The 20822-nt window shown below is 45.7% G+C and overlaps 1 protein-coding gene across 3 annotated transcripts in view; it reads right to left on the reverse strand.

The window, feature by feature from the left end:
* The window catches only part of TUBGCP6 (tubulin gamma complex component 6), a 610570-nt gene that overhangs the window by 394272 nt on the left and 195476 nt on the right, over nt 1-20822 (reverse strand). For all 3 annotated transcript variants that reach the window (XM_078678997.1, XM_078679005.1, XM_078679003.1), the window contains 2 exons: nt 20559-20680; nt 2924-2999 (listed from right to left, as the gene is read on the reverse strand). In XM_078678997.1, coding sequence (XP_078535123.1) covers nt 2924-2999; nt 20559-20680 — 198 coding nt within the window. The remainder of the gene's footprint in view (nt 1-2923; nt 3000-20558; nt 20681-20822) is intronic.

The following is a 20822-nucleotide window of genomic DNA, read 5'->3' on the forward strand; positions in this document are numbered from 1 at the left end:
AGAACTACAACAACGAGGGCGACTCGCCCAAAAAAGGAAGAGCATCATCAAGATCTAGCACAACTCACCGGTCACTGAGGAGGAGGAGGCCGAAGCCTCGCCCAGAATCTCGGGATGGCTGAGTCCGCCGGGAAGTGGAACAGAAGGGTGCCATCAAAGGGAAGATCCACCAGCCGTTCCCGCACATTTTCTGGGAACACACTGTCCTGAAGCCAAGCATGGCAGCCAAGGGCCACCGAAGAAGCCATCGCACGACCCAGCACCTCCGAGATGTCCAGAGCATAGCGCAGAATAAACGCCTCCAGCTCCCGGCCATCTAACGCATGGTGCCGCAAATCAACACCAGCATCCTCCTGAGACGCTGCAGATCCAAGGGACTCCACCGAGTCCCACAAACAAGAGGTGGCCCTAGCCAACACACAAAGTGTTAAGGGCCTGCAGAGCTGCACTGGTCAAAGCAAACATATTGCGGCCCCAAGAGTCTAGCCAGCGGGCCTCCCGGGAAGGTGGAGCCAACAGCGACGGTATGGAAGGAAAGGCGGTCTGCAGCAGGGGCCCACTGGCAGAGGGGTGGAGGAAAAGACCGCACCCGCCTCCGCGGTGGAAAAAGCAGCTCCTCCGTGGGCTACAGCTGCAAACTAAGGCAGCCGTCCCCAAAGCCAGCCGGAGTGGGCAAGGGCCAGCCCCGACAGTGAGAAGGAGGCGCTGAAGAGTGGAGGACTTGTGGTTCCTCTGGCGGAAATTGCGGCGAAGGCAGGGAGCTGTCCTTCGATGACACCAGGGAGAAAGCCACGATGCAGCAGACCGTCTCCGGTGAGGACGACACCAGCAGGCGCGTAACCTCTGGAGAAGAGGGGATGTCCGAGGACGAATCCGCGGTCTGACGCCTGTCCGGTGCTGTAGAATCCGCAACCTGGAGCATTGCGTCGTCGTCCAACACCACAGGAGACGCCGGATAGGCCTCCACCTCTTCACACGGCGCTGGGGACCGGGGCTGGGATGGAGCCGAGGTGGTCAAGGGAGTCGCCGACTCAACCTCCAAGGAGGCAGCCGCCTGGGTGGAGGAACGAGAAGCAACCAGGGAAGGGACAAGGGGTCCCCCACCAACCTCGACCGATGGGGGAACGAAAGAAGTCCACCGATTCCCACGGCGGCGCCAAGGCCAACTCAACCTCCGGCGAGGCATCCGCCTGCGCGGAGGGACGAGAGGGTCGCGGGGACCGACCAGGAGTCTCCCGCCAGCCTCGACCCACAAGGGGACAAGAGGAGCCCTCCGACCCCTGTGGCGCCGCCGGCCTCGACTCGACCTCCGAAGAGGCAGCCGCCTGCGCGGAGGAACGAGAGGGGCCCGGGGAGGGATGAGGAGTCCCCGTCCAGCCTCGGGGAGTCCACCGACCCCCTGTGGCGCCACCAGGGCCAGCTGCTGCCGGTGCCGTAGCTGCGTCACCTCAGTCTTAGACAGGAACGCCTTGTCAAAGGGCCAAGAAGATGTACCCGAGCCCCGGAGACCTCCCGCGACACCACAGGGACTCCCGTAGGAGTTTGCGGCGAAGCTGGGGTGCTGTGGTCCAAAGGAGAGACCCCCGAAGGGCCGCATCCCAACGGCCCACATCCTCCAAGCCGGAATCCGAACCAGTCAGCGCCGGCGACGCCGGGGAAGGCCTCATACCGCGCAGGGGTTCCTCTGACGTCCCAGGAGGGGAAGGAGGAAGAGGAGGAACCAGCAAGGCCGGCAAAGCCGCCACATATGCCTCCATCTGGGCTCTCGACGCCCCCTCACTGGGAAACGGGGGGTAGGGGGACGATACGCGGGGCCACATCACCTGCGGAGAGCCCATACCCCAAACAGGCCGGAGACCAGCCCTCGGGGACAAACTGCGACAGTTATCCACAGGGGAGCGACGCTCTTGTGGCACAGGAGAGGGATGAGAATGACGACGATGACGGCCCCTTCCAAAACCTTCCGCAGAGGCTGAGTGAGGCGACGAAGCTGACCTGGACATGCGAGCTGAAAGAAGTTTTAACTGGCATTCCCGCCGCAACTTCGGCTTCAACCACTGGCACGCCTAGCAATCAGTGGAGCTGTGATCCTCCCCCTAGCACCACATGAGGTGAGGGTCCGTCGCCGACATCAAGCATCCACAAGACAAACAAGTCTTGAAGCCCAAAGGCAACTGCACACTGTTCCCACAACACAAGTAAGGATAGAAGGGAAAGGCCTAAACAGGCCCGGAACATGAACCAGATCTGCGTTGCAAGCGGAAAAGGAAAAAAATGACGTAGGTGCGCCGGGGTGGGACTTACGAGACCTCGCTGATGTCACGTACGCGGGCGACGCCTGGGCGGAGCGGCATGATGCCATCCCCATAGCACGCAGGGATGTTGGGCAAAAAGTTTCCGGATCCAGTCTCACGCCTGGGTATAGTTCTACGTTAAGGAATCTGCGGCTAGTAGTCTCTATCAGATATACGGATACATAGCAAAGTACATATATTTTAAAAATTCAAAAATGACAACACTCAGTTCAGTTCCTGAATGTTGAAATAAGCTTCAGATCAGGCATCTATATTTTTTTCAAGTTAATAAAAAAAATGTTTAAACAAGAGTTATCTAAATTCACTGGCCAATACAATTTATCAGGAGTATGGTGAATGAACATGACTGGTTAAATCACTAACTTGCTAATAACCCATTATTTGCAGAGAGAACTGTTCAAATGGTTGGTAATTCAGTGTTAAGCACCACATGCACATCACTTATCAGTGGCTAATGACTCTGTTTTGCTTTTTACTTAATTTGGGGTATCACATTACTCACTATTGCAGAGGCCATTCGGGCGTAGAGGAAACCAACTGATTTTTAGTGAAGCAATAATTATTTTATATCTGAAAGAAGATTGAACTGAGAAATGATGAAGACTCACTGTTGGGAATGGAGCACTGCTTCCGCGTGTTGCTCCCACAGCAGCTGTTCCAATGCCACATAACTCAGCCAAATACCTAGTGGAAGGAGGGCGACAGAAAAATGTCACTGATTTTCATTCTATGTTAAACGAATCAAGGAACACTTATTTAATTTACATCACAAAATAACAAATTTGTCTTTGCTCTATGGAACAGTAAAAAAACAAAAAAACAAAAGCAGTTCTGGAAATTCTGTGAATTTTAAGTCTATTTTTTGTTAGTCTTTCTTTTACCACAGCCACCACTAACAGAGCAATAGACAATCAACATAAAATCAATGCATAGCAGGTGTATATACATCACCAGTAAAGCACTGGTCGGAGGCATAACACTTCCAAACTCCCACTGTCCATCAACCACCTTCGAAGTGAGAGGACTGAAAGGGGTTTACAAAATGGTACAAAAAGTGATTACGCTTTTCTTCTCTGTGTATCTGATTTGACATGAAACGAGGTAGAAGGGTAGTTAATCTCATGCATAGCTAACTCCATCAGAACACCTTTGTAAGCCAATTCATAGAGCAAAGAGCCACCATTCTAATCGTCCTCCAAGAGATTTTGGATGGCTTAAACCTGTAAGGAAAGTATTTGCCCCATAAGGGATCAGACCTCCCAACTGTGCCTCTTTATGAGTGAGTGGTAGAACTGCTCTGTTATCGAGAATCTATCATGGCCAGCAAGATGACTGGTGGGACAGCACAGTTACTGAATGGTAACAGCAAGAAGATTTTGGAGTTTGAAGGGAAACAACGGAGGGCATAGAAGTGTGACCTCAGATGCAAGGCGAGAGTTGTAAATCTAGGAAATCTAGGAAAGAAAGCCACAGTGAACACTTACAGGAAAGAAGCTAAGCAGGAGCACGAGTGCCCAGCATCAAACACTTTCCTAAAAGGAGTCAGGGTGTGATATAGTAAAAGCAGCAAGATATAGTCAAATAATAATTGGATGTCAGGTGTATCGAATTATAGGACAATCCAAATTGAAGACATCAACTCGAAAGTAAACTTAAAAGACTGCTTAAACAAAAACACCTCCTAGCAATTTTAACTAGCTAGAGATCCATTCTTGCACACAGAGGGTACTAAATAAAAGGGGTCTGTTAGAACTGGCTATTTCTGGTAGGCTAAGGCTGACGCCAAAGCCAGGCAAAAACCACCATTCTAGTCAGGGCGAGGGAGTCACACGCCAAGATAACCCCTGCTCACCCCCTTGGTAGCTTGGCACGAGCAGTGAGGCTAAACTCGGAGGCAATGTGTAAAGCATTTGCGCCAGCGCACAACAGCAACAACATCCTAGGCACACCACAAAAGGAACTCCACACAAGGTTATATTAAAATAACTTTTGTATTGTCAAAACACATCAGATAGAAATCACATATGTACATTGTGCCAACTGGCACAGGCAATATTCATAAGGGATTATTTACAAGACAGGGCCACATGGGCCACTGTCATAATCAGCACTTAGTAGAAATAGAAATACTGTCAAGAAATTAGAATAAAGGATATAAAATCACTATAGCACAAAATAACAGTTATAAATCACAACCAGTAACTACTGGTAAAGGTAGGTACACACTACGCAATACTAATAACCATAGGCCTAGATCACGCATGGACACATAACCTCTTTAGTATAAACTATACTAGGCAAAACACAACCACCTAAGAATAAAATACATTTGGGGGTAGAAGCAAGAACACATTACACATGATGCATCAAAAACACATTCAGCGGTGTAGGGAAAAAGGTAAACACATGATGTATAAAACATTCAGAGGTGTAGGGAAGGAAGAACACATGATGCATAAACCCACACATTCAGAGGTGTAAAATCCAGGAAGACACATGATGCATAAAAACATTCAGAGGTGCCAGAACAAGAAAGACACATGATGCATAAAAACATTCAGAGGTGTAAAATCCAGGAAGACACATGATGCCTAAAAACATTCAGAGGTGCCAGAACATAACTCAATAGCGCAAAAACACATGATGCATAAAAACATTCAGAGGTGTAAGATCAAGGTGCGTAATCATATTAAATGCATTACATTTCCTAGCACCACATCACATTGCGCAAAACTCACATTAGGCAATTACCATCACATAGATAATCAAATTGCGCCTAAATAAAGTCACATACCAGCCCCCAACTAATAAAGGGACTAAACAGCCCTGTGTCCAGAATGTCAGGGCGCGCTGTAATGCAGCGCCAGTCAGGGGTGCGCCACTGGCTCATAACCTAAACGGTGCAGGTGCCCACTACTTGCTGGGCACCTGGGAACATCACAAGGGCCTAAACGCTGCAGCTGGCACTAAGTGCTGCGCAGCTGTGACTGGCCGGGCACCTCTGTGCCATCTCTGTCCCTCTCAGGGACTCACTCTCCATCTTGCGCCTAAACGGTGCAGCTGCCCACTAATTGCTGGGCAGCTGGAGACAAACTGCGACAGGGTCCTCACTGACCCTAGAACAGAACTGCGCCAACTGTTGGAGCCTCACAGGCTCTTAACCTCTGCGCACGTTGGAGCCACACAGGCTCTGAAACTGTTGTGGGGCGTTGGAGCCATCTGGCTCTATAAATACTCATGCCCCCAAGTCCTCCGTGGGACTTTAAAACAAATGGCCAGGGTAGAGCCCCGCAGGCTCAAACAAAACATGCCCCATGGTTGGAGTCCCCCCCTGGGGACTCAAAATCATTAACTGTCCTGGAGCCTCTCTGGGCCCTAAAACAAAGAACTGGCCCCTCGAGTCTCTCGGGACTCGTGCACAAAATGCGGCCGTCGTTGGAGTCCCTCCTGGACTCATAGACACAGAAATGCCCCCGGAGCCCTCTCAGGACTCGTACACACAAATGTGGGCATTGGAGCCTCAGGCTCCGTTGAAACGTTGGGGCGGTCCACTGCCAGCTGGGGCCGCCCTACCTCCACTCTCGCCCATGTGCCGCTCTCCGGCACCAACAGCAGCCGCACGGAGCCCCCCCCAGCCCTTCCGACTCACCGGGCTCTCTTGTGCGGGGCTCCTCCGGGCGGCGGCTTCTCTGCTGGGCGGCGGCTCTCCTTCGCCGGCACTTCCTTCTCTCCCCAGGGCTCCCTCAGCACACGGGAGCCCCAGCAGCAGGCCACGCTTCTTCTCCTCTTCCTGGGGCTCCCTCCTCCTCACGGGAGCCCCGTGAGCACCAGCAGCCTTCTTCCTTCGTGCCGCGGCCCCGAGGGCGGGACTTCCGGTCCTTCACCGGGGGCCGCGCTGGGATTGGCCGGCCGGCCCAGCACTTCCGGGTCGCCGCGGGCAGCGCGACGGCCCGTTTCAGGCACTCAGAGGCTGGGGGACAATTAACCGAGGGGTGGGCTCCCTCGAGTTAAATTAAACGTTGAAAAATAGCGGCCAGGCCCCTGGCGGGGTGAGCATCCTGGTCGGGTGGATACAAAACGGGTGCAAAAAACGAGGTGGCACGAACGGGCATGCTAGTTTCTAGAATCGCCAGGAGATAATTACATCAGCGTTATAGGAAGACCGTAGGCGATAAGGTCCAGGTGTTGGTCGTGACACATGCATGGTCGTGGGTTCTGCAAGGATCTCTCTGGGGTATGTTAGTATAGAGAGACTCCACGTCAAGTGTACATAGAGTCTCATTACCAGGATCGTATGGATGGTTTTCGATGAGATTAATCATATGCATGCTGTCTCTGATGTAGCATTGAGTTACTGGAACAAAGTCCTTAAGAAAATAATTGACGTAGTGGCCCAGTGGTTCCAACACTGACCCACAGCCGGACACTATCGGTCTACCTAGTGGGTTTTCGAGCCTTTTGTGGATTTTGGGTAATGTATAGATGACCGGGATTCTGGGGTTGGTGATATTAAGGAAGTTGTATTCGTGTTTGCTAATAATGCCATTAGACAAGGCCTCGGTTGTGAGAAGCCTAATCAGAGTCTGTATTTCTTTAGTGGGGTTACAGGGAAGTCTACAATAATGATCTGTGTTCGAGACTTGACGTTGGTAAGCTGGACCCATCCGGTACACGCCATTGACTCGGCTCCGAGCTGCTCGTAGGCTCCTTAATGTGCATTGCCCTCCTCGCTTATCCGCTCACTTAATTGAATCCACGCCTAGTGCAGACCCGACCTGTTTATACCACCACGTACCACGGGCCCTTGCAGAACCCACGACCGTGCATGTGTCACGACCAACACCCGGACCTTATCGCCTACGGTCTTCCTATAACGCTGATGTAATTATCTCCTGGCGATTCTAGAAACTAGCATGCCCGTTCGTGCCACCTCGTTTTTTGCACCTGTTTTGTATCCACCCGACCAGGATTTCAGTGCCGTGAGTCACAACTGGTTGTGTATGTAACTTTACGCTCTATAAACTGGGCACTTGATGTCAGCATGCTCAATTGCGCCACCACGTTACTGCACTTGTTCTGAATTCCACCAAGTCCCTGGAGTTTAGTGCCTCACTTGTCACTACAAGTTACCTGCTTTTGAAAAAGTTTTTTGTAGTCTATGTATCTAAATGTATATATTTCCTTCTTTCCCTTTCTAGGCAATTAGAGGCTAATTATTGTTAAGGCTTTCATTGAAATGTCCTGATGATGGTCCCCGTGATTTACTAGGGGGTCCGAAACGCCGTCGACCTATTTAGCACCTAAATACTAAACGTGATTACTATGTGATGTAATGGTGCTATGTTTACAAATTCTGTACAACTGTATTTATGACAGAAAACGTCCTTTTGCCTTAAAAAGCCCTTCTTCGCTCTCTATATTCACCCTTTGTACCCGTTCTGTTAGTGCTGGGCACAGGCTTGTGTACCACACTGGATGAACTGTGGAAGGTACTCCTTGTGTTTTAATGACCTGTATATTGAGTAAACATTGAAGACCACTGTCCGGCTGGTCTATATTTATTCTTCACATATCGCTTGTATGCATGGGACCATTGTTGCATGTACAAAGTATGTTCCCCGAGGTCCCTGCTGACAAAATTTGGGGCCCCTTGTTGTTGTTAGTTTTTCATCCACGGGCTGACTCAGATAACCTCCTGGGGGCTCCCCAGCACCTGTCATTCTCAAACCAGACAGTCAATCCACAAGCAGGCCCAGGCACTCCTGGGCCAGGCTCACCAGCCAATCACACGCCAGGCACAAATTACAAAAATATGCCAACTTCTAGAAGTGGCACTTCTCCACTAGACACAATCATGCCGCATATACCATTGCGCAGCATTCAATCTCACGAGTTCGCACATACCAAACTCGACCCTGCACTCCCCACACATCAGGAACTACCATAGGCATACATATTCCCCATTCATTCCTATGGGAGGGCAGGTCACTCACCACACATACACAGAGAGCTCACGCACTTTACACTGTACCACAGTGAAAAAGTGCGCAGAGGCCTAAAATCACCAACACCAGGTCACAGAAACAGGCTAGGAAAAAGCAAAAAGTTTCGGGGTGAACCTGCCAAAAGGGCCAGGTCCAACACGGTCCATCTAAAATGAACTGCCAACAATACAGAGAGGTAGACCAGAGAGTCAAATAGGAAAGAAATGGTGGTATGGTCAAGAACTACAAATGCAAACTAGGTAAAACAGCCACTGGCCAACAGTACAGAACATTTGTTGCAATGAGCAAATATGAACTAGGTTACAGCCTTGGGAATAGCAGTTAAAAGTAGAAAGTAAGGACCCAGCATATTTCATGGTGAACTGGATACCCATACTCAAATTACTGCTGGGCAATCTCATGTCTTCAAAGAAGCAGCAAATTAATTGGGACATAGAACACTGCCCTGCTTACTAACCACCAACTTGCAAGCATGGAACGCAAAACATGCACAAATCAGACAGTTATGTGACATCATAGAACTGCCTGTAGTTTCATCACATCTCAACAAAAACAAAATAGATCATGGTGTTTACAAATGTTGAGTAAACATAGTGCATTCTTACAATAACTAAATAGCATATCATTAGTACAGGTTGTAATTAACTGCAAATAATATCGGACGCCATCCCGCAGATATTTTACCTGTTCTGCAAATATAGATTTTCAAAATGGTGGAAAATTTGCGGTCCCAACCACCACACAGCAGCACTTCTGACTCCCTGTTGTTAGCAAACCAACAAACTCACTGTTTCAATGCTTTTGTCAGACACCATTGTCTTGCAAAGGACACAAACCCTTGGTCAACATTCCAAAAGGCCACCACTGTCTACTCTCACAGCATTGCCACGCTCCTTTTCTGTGCACACACAGACATCCACACACAGTTACCAAAATTGGTTCCCCGATTCTGACCCACTCCCTATTCGACCTGTCAGCTTCTGCATCTGTATGCACCTTTGCTTCCATCCACATCTTACAGTGAATAATAATTTCCTTGAATGATGCCATTCAGATGAGATCCATTTCCAAAACCACTTTTCTGCTATGATCCGTTCAGACGGTATCCTTCCTGTTGCCACAGGAGGGGTTGATCTGTAAGCTCACACCAACTATTCAACGGCTTCAGCAGCATTCTTCCAACTTCTATAAACACTCTGAGTACCGTCCCCACATAACCTCTCTACCAAGCCAATGCTTTGATGTATATATAATGGTGTTCTCAAATGAATTAACCCACGCTTATTCAAGCAATCAGTCATGAATTTAGAGGTTTTGTTTTATTGGAATTTTGAAACAATAACAAGGGGAGAGCCACAGGAAAGGAATCATGGTTTAGAGAAGACACAACAGTTTATACATTTTGCTGAGGCGAACAGGAACAAACAAGAACCATCACACCAAAGAAAATGTCCAAATCAATCAGGCACACTTTCAACATGCTTCCGAGGACTCATAGATCTTATTAGCAAAGGCACAGGGGCTAGACTTTCGAGCCACAGGTTGCCTCGCAAGCAGAGGGTCTGCACGGCAGCCGGCAGGACCCCCTGTTGGTCGTAGACTCTTTGCCTCAAGTAGGTTGTCACTGGTTTCCAAATGTCCCTGGGCCGGAATTGAGGAGGCACAAGCTCACATTATTACCAGGTCAAACGCCGTGTGGTTATGCTCATAGGTATAGGGCGCCTAAGGTTTAGAATCGCACTAAACGTTTAATCACTTCAAAATTAATTTAACGGTGCTCAATGGAATGGAGATCCACCAAACTCCATAAGATGAGAGAAAAGGGGACAGGAAACTGTTCTGAGCAGCGGTACTCTTGCTGAGTTAGCAGAATGAACAGATGACCACTCGAGAGTGAATATAACGGAGAGCTACGCATATATAGCGTTTTCCACTTACACCAGAACCCACGTGGGTCGGAAGTATCACCACGCAGAAAAATACTTCATTGGAAGCTATAGCCCTGAGAAAGTCGCAGGACTACTGCCTATAGCGACGAAACGCGTGGGCTGTTGTTAGCTGTTTGGAGGAAAATCCAAATAAAACAAGACAAGAATTTGAATTGAAGACCAAAATTGTTGGCTTACACTTTCATTGTGCTATATCAGTGTATTATTGAGAAAGAGAAACTTGTCTTAAAAGTGTAAGTGTGCTTGGGAGTAAGAAAAAAACCAAGCTCACATTAGTTGGAGTTGCTCTAGGCAATAAAGTGCATCCTGTAGCCAAGTCACAGCTTTTGGGGTGGGTTGTGTGCCCCAGTGTATGGCTACACGTCTTTTGTCTAGAAGCAGCAGCATTCCGGTGAAAGGCTGAACTCCTGGGGGACTTCTTTTTTTAATAACAAATTTGATTGGATTCTTATAAGAGGACATGGCCACCCAGACCAACAAGTACACAAAGGATAATAAATTAAATACACTCAAACATAAGCAGAAGAAACTGCACAGCTGCCCCCCCCCGCCCCAACTGAAAGTGGCAAAATATATGGCCCACAAAAACGGAACTAGCCATTTAAAGCATTGATTACATTCCTTATACACTAGCTCCGTATCCCTGGATCTCTGCCTCAAGTTTTGAGTGGGCTGTGATAGCGGGTGTTAAAGCAATCCCCCTGTAGTTGGCCCATTTCTGCCAGATCTTGGGGTGCTTTTGAGGGCCGCCCCTGGCCAGTTTTGCTGCAATGTCCAGCCCCATGCAGTGGTCCATCCCTCTCTTCCACACTGGAAGGGATGGTGGGGATTCCGCCTTCCACTCTCCGGCTATATCCATGTTTACCAGGGTAAATCGCAGAAACAGGAGCAGTAACTTATATCTGTTCCCCCCATGTCCTCTGTACTGTGAAGGAGACTCAGTTTGGGGTCTAGGGGAATGGTCCAAGAGAGGACCTCCCCCAGACAGGAAGTCACACCTCGCCAGAACCTGTTCAGTGCTGTGCAACTCCACACACTGTGAAGGAAGGTACCCTCTCTGTCCCGCATCTGAGGCATGTCAGGGAGCCAATCACTCCCTTGCCCCACAAATAATACCTTCTGTAATATGCACTGAGGAGGTACTTGAATTGTATTAATCAATGACATGCCAAAATGGCCGTCTCACACAGCGTACCCAGTGCCTCTGTCCAATCGTCGTCTAATTCACCAAAATATGCTTCCTATGTCGCCCGGACGGTGGGCATTGTGGTGGAGCTATTCTTGACTATTGTCTGATATACTTTTCCCAATATGTGAGATCCCAAGTCCCAATGGGTTACATTTTGAAAGGTCTGTGAGGTTCCCGATATGGCACAATGGAGCTGTAGGAAACGATGAAACTGACTACAATGTAGTTGATAATCAGTTTGTAGCTCTTGATACGATTTGAGGACCTTGTCCCGCATCACATCCCCTAAAGTGGAGATTCCTATTATGTCCCACTACAAAAAGCCCCCTAGCTGTGCCACCTGTTTGAGCATGCCACCCTGTCACAATGGCGTCCATCTGTTAACCTCCTCCATCAGCCCATCCAGTACAAGAAGCCCCTCCATACATTAAAACCATCTGTGTAGCAAGAAGAGAGCATACCCCCTCCAGCCATATAAATTCTAGTACGGGGATGTCCTCCATTGCCCGGGTCATTGCACTGGCTTTACCAACCATCGTTCAAAATCAAGAGGTGAGATGCAGAATAGAAGGAATATATATATCTGCGGCAATACCACCACAATACGTAGATTGAAAGCAGATTCTGAGGGCAACCCCTCCCTCCCACAGGAAGCCACCCAGAGTGGCGTATACTTGTCGAAACCAACACCGAGGAATAGCAAAAGGATCATTTTGCAATTGATATAACAGTCTAGGCACTTTTGGTTTTTATTCAATTTGCTATTTCTTAAAATGTTTGCAGCAGTTACTCTGCGTTGTCATTGTTTGCAATATATCTAATCATTTTTTCTTCCTTCACAGGTTTCAGTAGCGTGTCTTCTCATAACTATGTTCGATTATGTTCGTTATGCCCTTCCCTCCGCCTTCCCTTGTGGGTCCTGGACACGTCATTGTTCTGTGTGGCCTTCCATCCCTCCATCCTTCGTATGTCTTGGATTTTATGTAAGTTTTCTTTCTTCATTATTCTTTATTCTCTTCATGCTCTCTTTCTTCTTTTTCTTTTCTTTCTCCTTTTGCATATTCTCTTCTCTATTTGGTCTTCCTCATTTCCTTTTTATACCCTGCAATCTTCCTCTCTCTTACAGAGGTTGCATTTTCGCTTTGCTTCCTTTCTTTCTTGCTTCTCATATCTAGTTCAGATCTCTTACTTTTTGTGCAGTTGGTTTGATATTGCTTGTATTTTTATTGATTTCACGTGTCATTCTTATTGGAATTTTATGTACTTCTACAACCTTAATTTATGCCTTTAAAACTTATCTCTTGGAATGTCAGAGGTTTACATTCACCTATTAAGCGTCAGAGGGTACTGACACATTTGGCTAAACTGGGAGTAGATGTTGCCTGCTTACAAGAATCTCATTTGACTAGCGATGAGTCTGCGAAACTCAAAAGGGCTTGGGTAAGGGATGTTCTTTTTTCTCCAGGTGATGGCAAACGTAATGGAGTTATCATTCTTTTCCGCAAATCCTTTTCCATTAAGATCCTGTCTCACTCCACTGATCAGGCGGGCAGGTGGGTTTTTGTTAAATTCCTAATTGATAATGTCCCGGTCTCCTTATTGAATATATATGCCCCCACAATTGGTGACCCTTCTTTTTGGACTTCATTAGCCCAGCAAATTACACAATGTTATGATGACAATTTTATTCTTGCTGGCGACTGTAATGAAATCCTGGACCCTTTTTTAGATCGAAACTCTCCAGCTCCTTTCACACCTCATAAATCTCACAAATCATTCATACATACCATTAAGCAACACAAACTCATAGATACTTGGAGACTCTGCAACCCTACCGTACGAGAATACTCCTTTTACTCACCTGTACATCATACTCAATTCCGCTTAGATTACATTTTTGTCTCTCACAATATTTCTCAGTCACTGATAAAGGCGGATATTGGTTCTATATTGATCTCTGATCATGCCCCTGTAATCATACACCTTGATATTTTGCACAAGCCCAATCTACCTCGCAAATGGCGTTTCAATAATGCCCTACTTCTGGACCCCATATTCACATCGTCTTTTACTTCTTTTTTCATGAATATTTTGCCATTAATCAAACAGACGGTATGTCCTTTCAGGTAATTTGGGATGCCTTCAAAGCCTCAGCTAGAGACTTTATTATTCGTTGATGAGATATTAAATGAATTCCTTCAATTTTATAAATCACTATACACATCTGAAACCCCATCTTCTGACCACTCTACATCCCAGTTCTTATCTAAAATTCATTATCCACCTGAAGCACGCCCAGATCTTTCTTGTCTAGAATCTGATATTACACAAAAAGAACTTCTTGCTGCCCTAAAAATTCTAAAAATGGATAAAGCTCCTGGTCCAGACGGTCTCACTGTAGAATTCTTTTCTCATTTTGCGTCCTTACTGATCCCCAAATTGCATACTCTTATACTTTCTTTTGTGCAGTCTGGTGCATCTGCTGGTTCTTTTTCTGACGGTATTATTTGCCTTATCCCTAAAGACGGTAAAGATCCCCAATATTGTAAGAATTATCGACCCATATCCCTAGTTAACATTGATTATAAAATCTTTTCGAAAGCTCTAGCATTGCGGTTAGAATCTCTCATGCCTGATATGCTGGGTACTGAGCAATCTGGTTTTGTTAAAGGAAGGCTTCTTACAGACAACACACGTCTATTCTTTGATATTTTATCCAAAGCCTCACGTATGTCTCATCCTCTAGCAGCCATTGCTCTGGATGCTGAAAAAGCATTTGATAGAGTTGAATGGTCATACCTTTTTCGTACACTTCAGTGGTTTGGATTCGGTCAAAAAATTTGGGCATTTATTTCTATCCTATATTCCACTCCTAGAGCAGCTGTCACAGCGAATGGTAGTGTCTCCTCTTAATTCGATCTTGCTAGAGGTGTTAGACAGGGATGTCCCCTGTCTCCTTTTCTTTTTAATATTGCCCTGGAGCCTTTCCTACTCCGTATTCGTCAAAATGATAACATTCATGGTTTTACTTTTAATGATTCCAATATTAAAATGGCGGCTTATGCTAACTATGTGCTTTTATTTTTGTCACAGCCCCAATCCTCTCTTCCTGCCTTTTTAGAAGAGGTGCAATCCTTTGCGTCTGTTTCTGGCTACAAACTGAATAAAGACAAATGTGAAATTCTGCCCTTGACAAAATATACTTTTAGTGCTGATTTTACTGTTTCGGGTTTTTCATGGAGTCCTCAATTTATCAAATATTTAGGTCTACACTTTACCTCAACCGTGGCGGGGACAGTATCGTGTTGCATGGATAATTGTACACAAAGATTATCTTCTTTAACGTCAAAGTGGCATCCACTATACTTATCTTGGTGGGGTCGTTTGGATACCATAAAAATGATGCTCTCTCCCATAGTCTTATATACAATTTCAAATATCCCATCGTCTCTCCCTCTCAAGCATTTTAGGAAAATTAACTCTATTTTATCCTCTTTTTTATGGGGACATAAGAAGTCCCGCATGTCTATTCGTAAATTAATTCGTCCTAAATCGGAAGGTGGGACAAACTTCCCGGACTTCTCTCTTCATCATAAATCTTTCATGCTGACTCAATCGTCACGATGGCTCTCTGACCCTTCTGCACCTTGCCCTCTCTGGACTACATTAGAACGATCTTTCATTTCTCCCTTCTCCTTTCAGGAATACCTATTTTTACACGCAAACCACAATCCGTTTCCACTCCTATACTTAAACTTACTTCTAAACTCATTCCATCTACACCATCGTCATCTTTTCTTAATTCTCCCATATGGCATAATTCACACATCTTAATTAACAATAAGCCTTTCTATTGGAAAACCTGGAGACAACGTGGGCTGATCTGGGTCAATCAATTATATAATCAGGATTTAATTCTACCCTTTGCACAGGCTTGTATTGTTTTTGATTTTCCCTCATCTTTCTGCTCGAAATATTCCCTCCTAACACAAGCTATCCAATCTGCCTCCCTGACTTTTAGACCACCTCCTTTAAACAGCTCTATTGATTCTACTCATACTGTTAAACTGCATTCTCTGTTGCTTGCTCATTCTAAAGCTTCTACCATTTACTGTTTTTTACATACCTCATCCACACCAAGAGACAAAACTCAGACAGAATTATTGTGGGAAAAGGACTTTGACACCTCCTGGAATGTCGACATCTGGGATAAAATTTGGCTTAAACTTAGGAAATCTTCCAGGGCTGCAAACACGACGCAAACACTTTTCTTTATATATAATAGACTTCTATTCTCCCCTCTTACTCTCCACTCATTCCACGCTGATGTCTCACATGAATGCTGGTCCTGTTCGGCCCAACATGCTGATTTATTCCATCTACTCTTTAATTGTAAATTTGTTAGCCCTTTTTGGGAAAAGGTGTGGAATCAACTAAACTTGATTTTTCAGTCTACTCATCCCTTTTCTACATTACATATTTTTTTAGGTAGCGTATCCTCCATCTGGGAACATTCTAACTTTAATGTCAAAATAATTGACTTCCTAATAGCAGTAGCCTTCCAGTAAATAACGAGAAACTGGAAGGATTTCACTCAGCTTTCATATCAAGCATGGTGGTATGCGGTCTGTAACAATCACCGGCTAGACACTACATTTGTATATCCATCACATTTGGCATCCAAGCGCTCTGATTTATGGGCTCCGGTCATTTTATTCATTGACGCTCATGCTAGATGCTTTACTATCCCTAGACCTCTGCAGCAAGAAGTTACTAAACCTCCATGACTTCATTTGTGTTAATTTATATTTCTATTTATACCTTCTTTTGTACAATATTGCTTATGTTATCACTATTTTTGATTGTATTTGCATTTCTTATTTGTTATGTTTATACTTTCTTTATTTTCTAAACCCACTTGTTACATTGTATATGAACCTACTGCCTTCATTGTTTTTATATTCTGCACATTGTTGTAATTCTTTTGTCCTAATAAACTTTTTCTGAACTTAAAAAAAAAAATAACAGTCTAGGCAGGGAGAGCATCATAATAATCGCTGATCTGCCCATCAGAGACAGCGGTAAAAGCGACCAAACTTGTGCTTCCTCCCTAACCCATGGCAATGTGGTCCCCCAGATTGTGAGACTGTGCTGCGTCTGGGAAAACGTATACCCCCAAGATTAAAAACCTCAGCTTGCCAGAGTCAGTTCCAGTGCCGACTCTGAAGGTCCCTCGTAGCCATTAACAGCTAATATTATGGATTTTGAGACATTCATGCAGAGGTCCGAGGTCTCAGCAAGAATGCACATAATCTGTATGATTTGGGGTCCTGAGATTTCAGGGATAGTAAGGAATAAAAGAACATCATCAGCGTATAGGCATCCTGCCAGACAACCCCTCACCCTACTCAAAACCCCACACCTGTGCGTCCATTCGGACCCAAGCAGCCAGCGGCTCCATGGACAGCAGTGACAGGGGGCACCCCTGCCTCGTCAATCCGACCGGAAACTGGTCAGAAGCAGACCCCACAACCCGCACCATCGGCAAGAGATCCTTATAGAATAACCGAACAGAAGACAGAAAGCAGGAGCCCAGATTCAATTTTGGAAGTAGAAAGAACAGGTAGTCCCAGTTAATGGAATCAAACGCTTTGTCAATAGCTGCCGAAAGCACTGCCTCCGGCCTCTCAAGCCGGCCAGCATTAGCTAGGGCATACATACCCGCCTAGTCTATTGGCCAGGGTTCTGGACAAGAGATTCACCTCCAAATTCAGGAGAGAGATCAGACAGTACAAGGACTGTTCCTCTGGTGGCCGACCTGGCTTAAGGAGAAAACACAAGCTCTGCCCGATGCCAGTCCGGCAGGAACACCTCGGTCTCAAGTGCAGACTGAATCACACCCAATAGGTGTTTCCCTAACTGAGGCATATAGGCTTTAAAAATATTTCTGGGTAATCCATTAAGACTCAGAGCCATTCCAGGATGCTTTCCCACAAAGGCAAGCGAGAGCTCCTCTTCTGTAATTATTTCACCAGCTGGGCACGGGCAGTATCGGAAAGGGCCCAGTGAGGCAAGTCATCTATAAATGTTGTAATCTGGGTATATACTTCTCTGAAGTACTAGCCAAAGCTCTGAGCACCAGTGCGAGGGCTCTCCAGCAGCTGCCCATGAGAAGTATGGAGTGTAGGCAGGGAAGTCTGATATCGCTTGGCTTGGCATAACCTGTGTAGCATTTTGCATTGTGTCACCCTCCAGTTCTGCTTGGCTTCATCTAAGAACAACTGTTGGTACTGCTGTTGAACGAGTACCAACTGTTGTTGTGTAACATTGCCATCAGCCAAGTGGCCCCGGTCCTCAAGTGTCTGCATCTGCGACTCAAGGTGGGGAGAGGATGTGGCCTTTCAAGGTGGGGGTAGGATGTGGCCTAACGGCTAGGGCGGTCGACCTCAAATCTGGGGAACCGGGTTCGTGTCCCGGCAAGGACCCTCAACATCCTGTCATTCTGGTCAAATCACTTAATCTTCCTGTGCCGAACAAAAATGAAAGTCTCATTATGTAACGCGATTGGTGCTCATGTAAAGCGCTCTGATACCCGATACGTTCGGATCACATTTGTGTTATATAAAACTCAGAAAAAAAAGGTTCCTAAGCTCCTGCCCCTGATGCCTGCTTTGCCCTTCACAGTAACCGATATCCACTCCGCGCAGCGTTGGCTTAAATGCCTCCCACAACACCATTCCGGAGGACACTGTACCAACATTATGGGCAAATACTCTTCAATGGATTGTGTGATGTATAAGTGATAATTGGAGTTTTGCAGATACCAAGTTGAGAAGCGCCAGCATGAAATAGAGGGACATACATGACTCCGGTTGTTCTATGATTCAGTGACATCATAGAACACCATGCAATGACAGCACATACTCCTGGATCTCAGTGAGGATGACCATAGCACCTCAAGACTGTTTTTATGATCTGGTTGTGCTTAACAAATATTAAAAACAAATACCCTACAAAGATGAGTGAGCATAAGCTTTAATAAGCACATCTTTAGTACTAAAGCACTAAATGTAATCCCATATCGAGAATATCAACATATAATCCATACCGGACATTTGAAACAATGAGAATTAGAAGAGTGGCCTTCATTGCCAGGAAAGTGAAGGTCTGTGTGTTTTAAAAGGCCAACCTGATAGTGACTTGGAAGAAAGAAAGGTGTTTCTTGCTCACAGAAATTAGGATTTTTTTTGTTGGAGGTGGGTTCTATTCAGTTTTGTTGGAGGTGGGTTCTATTCAGTTAAGAAGGCATGTAAGATACCAATTTCAACTTAATTAGCTTTCAGATGTACTAGGTGAGCTAACCTTTGAGGTTTTGCCTTGCATATTTCACTAAGAAATGAAAAATAAAGTGAAATATTAGTTGCTTAGCCACATTATATAGCGAAGTAACAGAAACCCATCTGAGAAGTAGACATTTTATTTACCCTGTACAATCAAATTTGTGGGAGGTGGGTTCTATTCAGTTAAGAAGGCATGTAAGATACAAATGTAAGATACACATTTCAACTTAATTAGCTTTCAGATGTACTAGGTGAGCTAACCTTTGAGGGTTTGCCTTGCAAACTTTACTAAGAAATGAAAAATAAAGTGAAATATTAGTTGCTTAGCCACATTATATAGCGAAGCAACAGAAACCCATCTGAGAAGTAGACATTTTATTTACCCTGTACAATCACATTTTCTACCAATTTGAAGGATACCAGCCACAGAGCATGAGTAAAATCAGAACAAATGAAGTATGGAAAATGGGCCTGCTGAGGCCAAGTTCAGTAATAAAACTCTGCAATAATGGGGATGTAGCAGACCTGTCACACCCTGGTGCCACTGCCTCTGCTGTAGCATAGGCATACACTATCCTGAAGGAAAGCCACCCGAATTCCAAAGCTGCCTAGTGAAAAGGAGGCAAGACTTGATAAAGGACAGTCTTGCCTTTAAAGTTTGTAAAGGAGGGAGCAGTGTAAAGACAAATATTGTCTCTGTCCTGGGTGCTCCCACCCTATCCTTTGTGAGCAAATGTTTCTCGTTTGGCAACCCAGAAAGTTCATATACCCCCCTGAGATAGCAAAACAACTAAAAGGAGAGCATACTGAATATATTCCAACTGGACTTCTGAAGAAAAGAACCAAAGGACAGAATTCTTCAATTTACATATGATGAAGTGGAACCTGATTTTTTTGTCATTAATCTAAGGTGGTATACCTCAAGAGGAGCTACTGGTTACCTAGGCAAAGATAGGTATGAGATTCCATGTGAGGGTCAGCAGCAAGCAACTCCCTTTTGATGCTGGTTTAACAGGGCCTACACTGCACCACCATAAATCACAGAAAAGCATTAGCATTTTATGTGGCGCAGCAAAAATCATTTCAATAAGAGATAAACCTAAACAAAATACAAAACCCTTAATAACATCTGGATTAAACTGCCTTCTAGACATACATTGAGAATCAAGTTTGAGATTTGCTTGAGAAAGACACATTAATAATTACCTAAGCTGGTCACAACCACAGGTGAAAGGGTGGGACGGTAGATGGGGGACGACTAACGCGGGTGCATCCTCCTAGATGGGACATGGATTATTGCCATAGGGAATCTAACGAAATGATAGGAATACATATGGTGCAACAAGGGCGTTGTTAGGGAGAGCGACATGTCTGAGGGGAGGAGGGAGGTGGGGCTAATGGGAGGGACCAGGGAAGGGGGGAATAAGTTGGGGGGGAAGTGGTTGCGTTCTTAGTTGTTTGGTAAGGCGAATTGGTGAAGACAGTGTACGCATAACCCTGGGGTAGAATGGTTCGGCCTCTCAGGACTACAACACAAGTCGGATGGGATATGACTCCTGCACCTGAGGAGCAATTCTCCTTGCGAAGAAGGAGATGAAAGCATAGACGATCTAGTATGATGCAGGACTATGATTTGCTGTAGACCCACAGGGACGCATGATTGCGCGATTCTATATGTTGCCCACAAGACCATGAGAATGTTATATCTGTGAGAAATGAGAAAAATGAATAAAATCTGTTAAAAAAATAATAATAATTACCTAAGCTGGCGTCCCAGTTTTCTGAAGACAAAGCTGATAGTCAAAAGGCTCAATGTAGGTGGAGTGGATAAAACACACGCTCTGTAATACTGCAGGTACCTCCTCATGCCACATGTAAATGCCTGTGAAATTAACAACAAAATCAAATCATCTAAATAAGTGGATTTGTTCAAAAACCAGAAATTGGTCTCTGGTAAGCAAACCTGACAGCAAACCTGACAGTGACTCATCAAGCTTCAATTCATCTACTGGTTGAGACAAAAC

Source organism: Lissotriton helveticus, chromosome 1_1 (assembly GCF_964261635.1).
Source record: "Lissotriton helveticus chromosome 1_1, aLisHel1.1, whole genome shotgun sequence".
Lineage (NCBI taxonomy): Eukaryota > Metazoa > Chordata > Amphibia > Caudata > Salamandridae > Lissotriton > Lissotriton helveticus.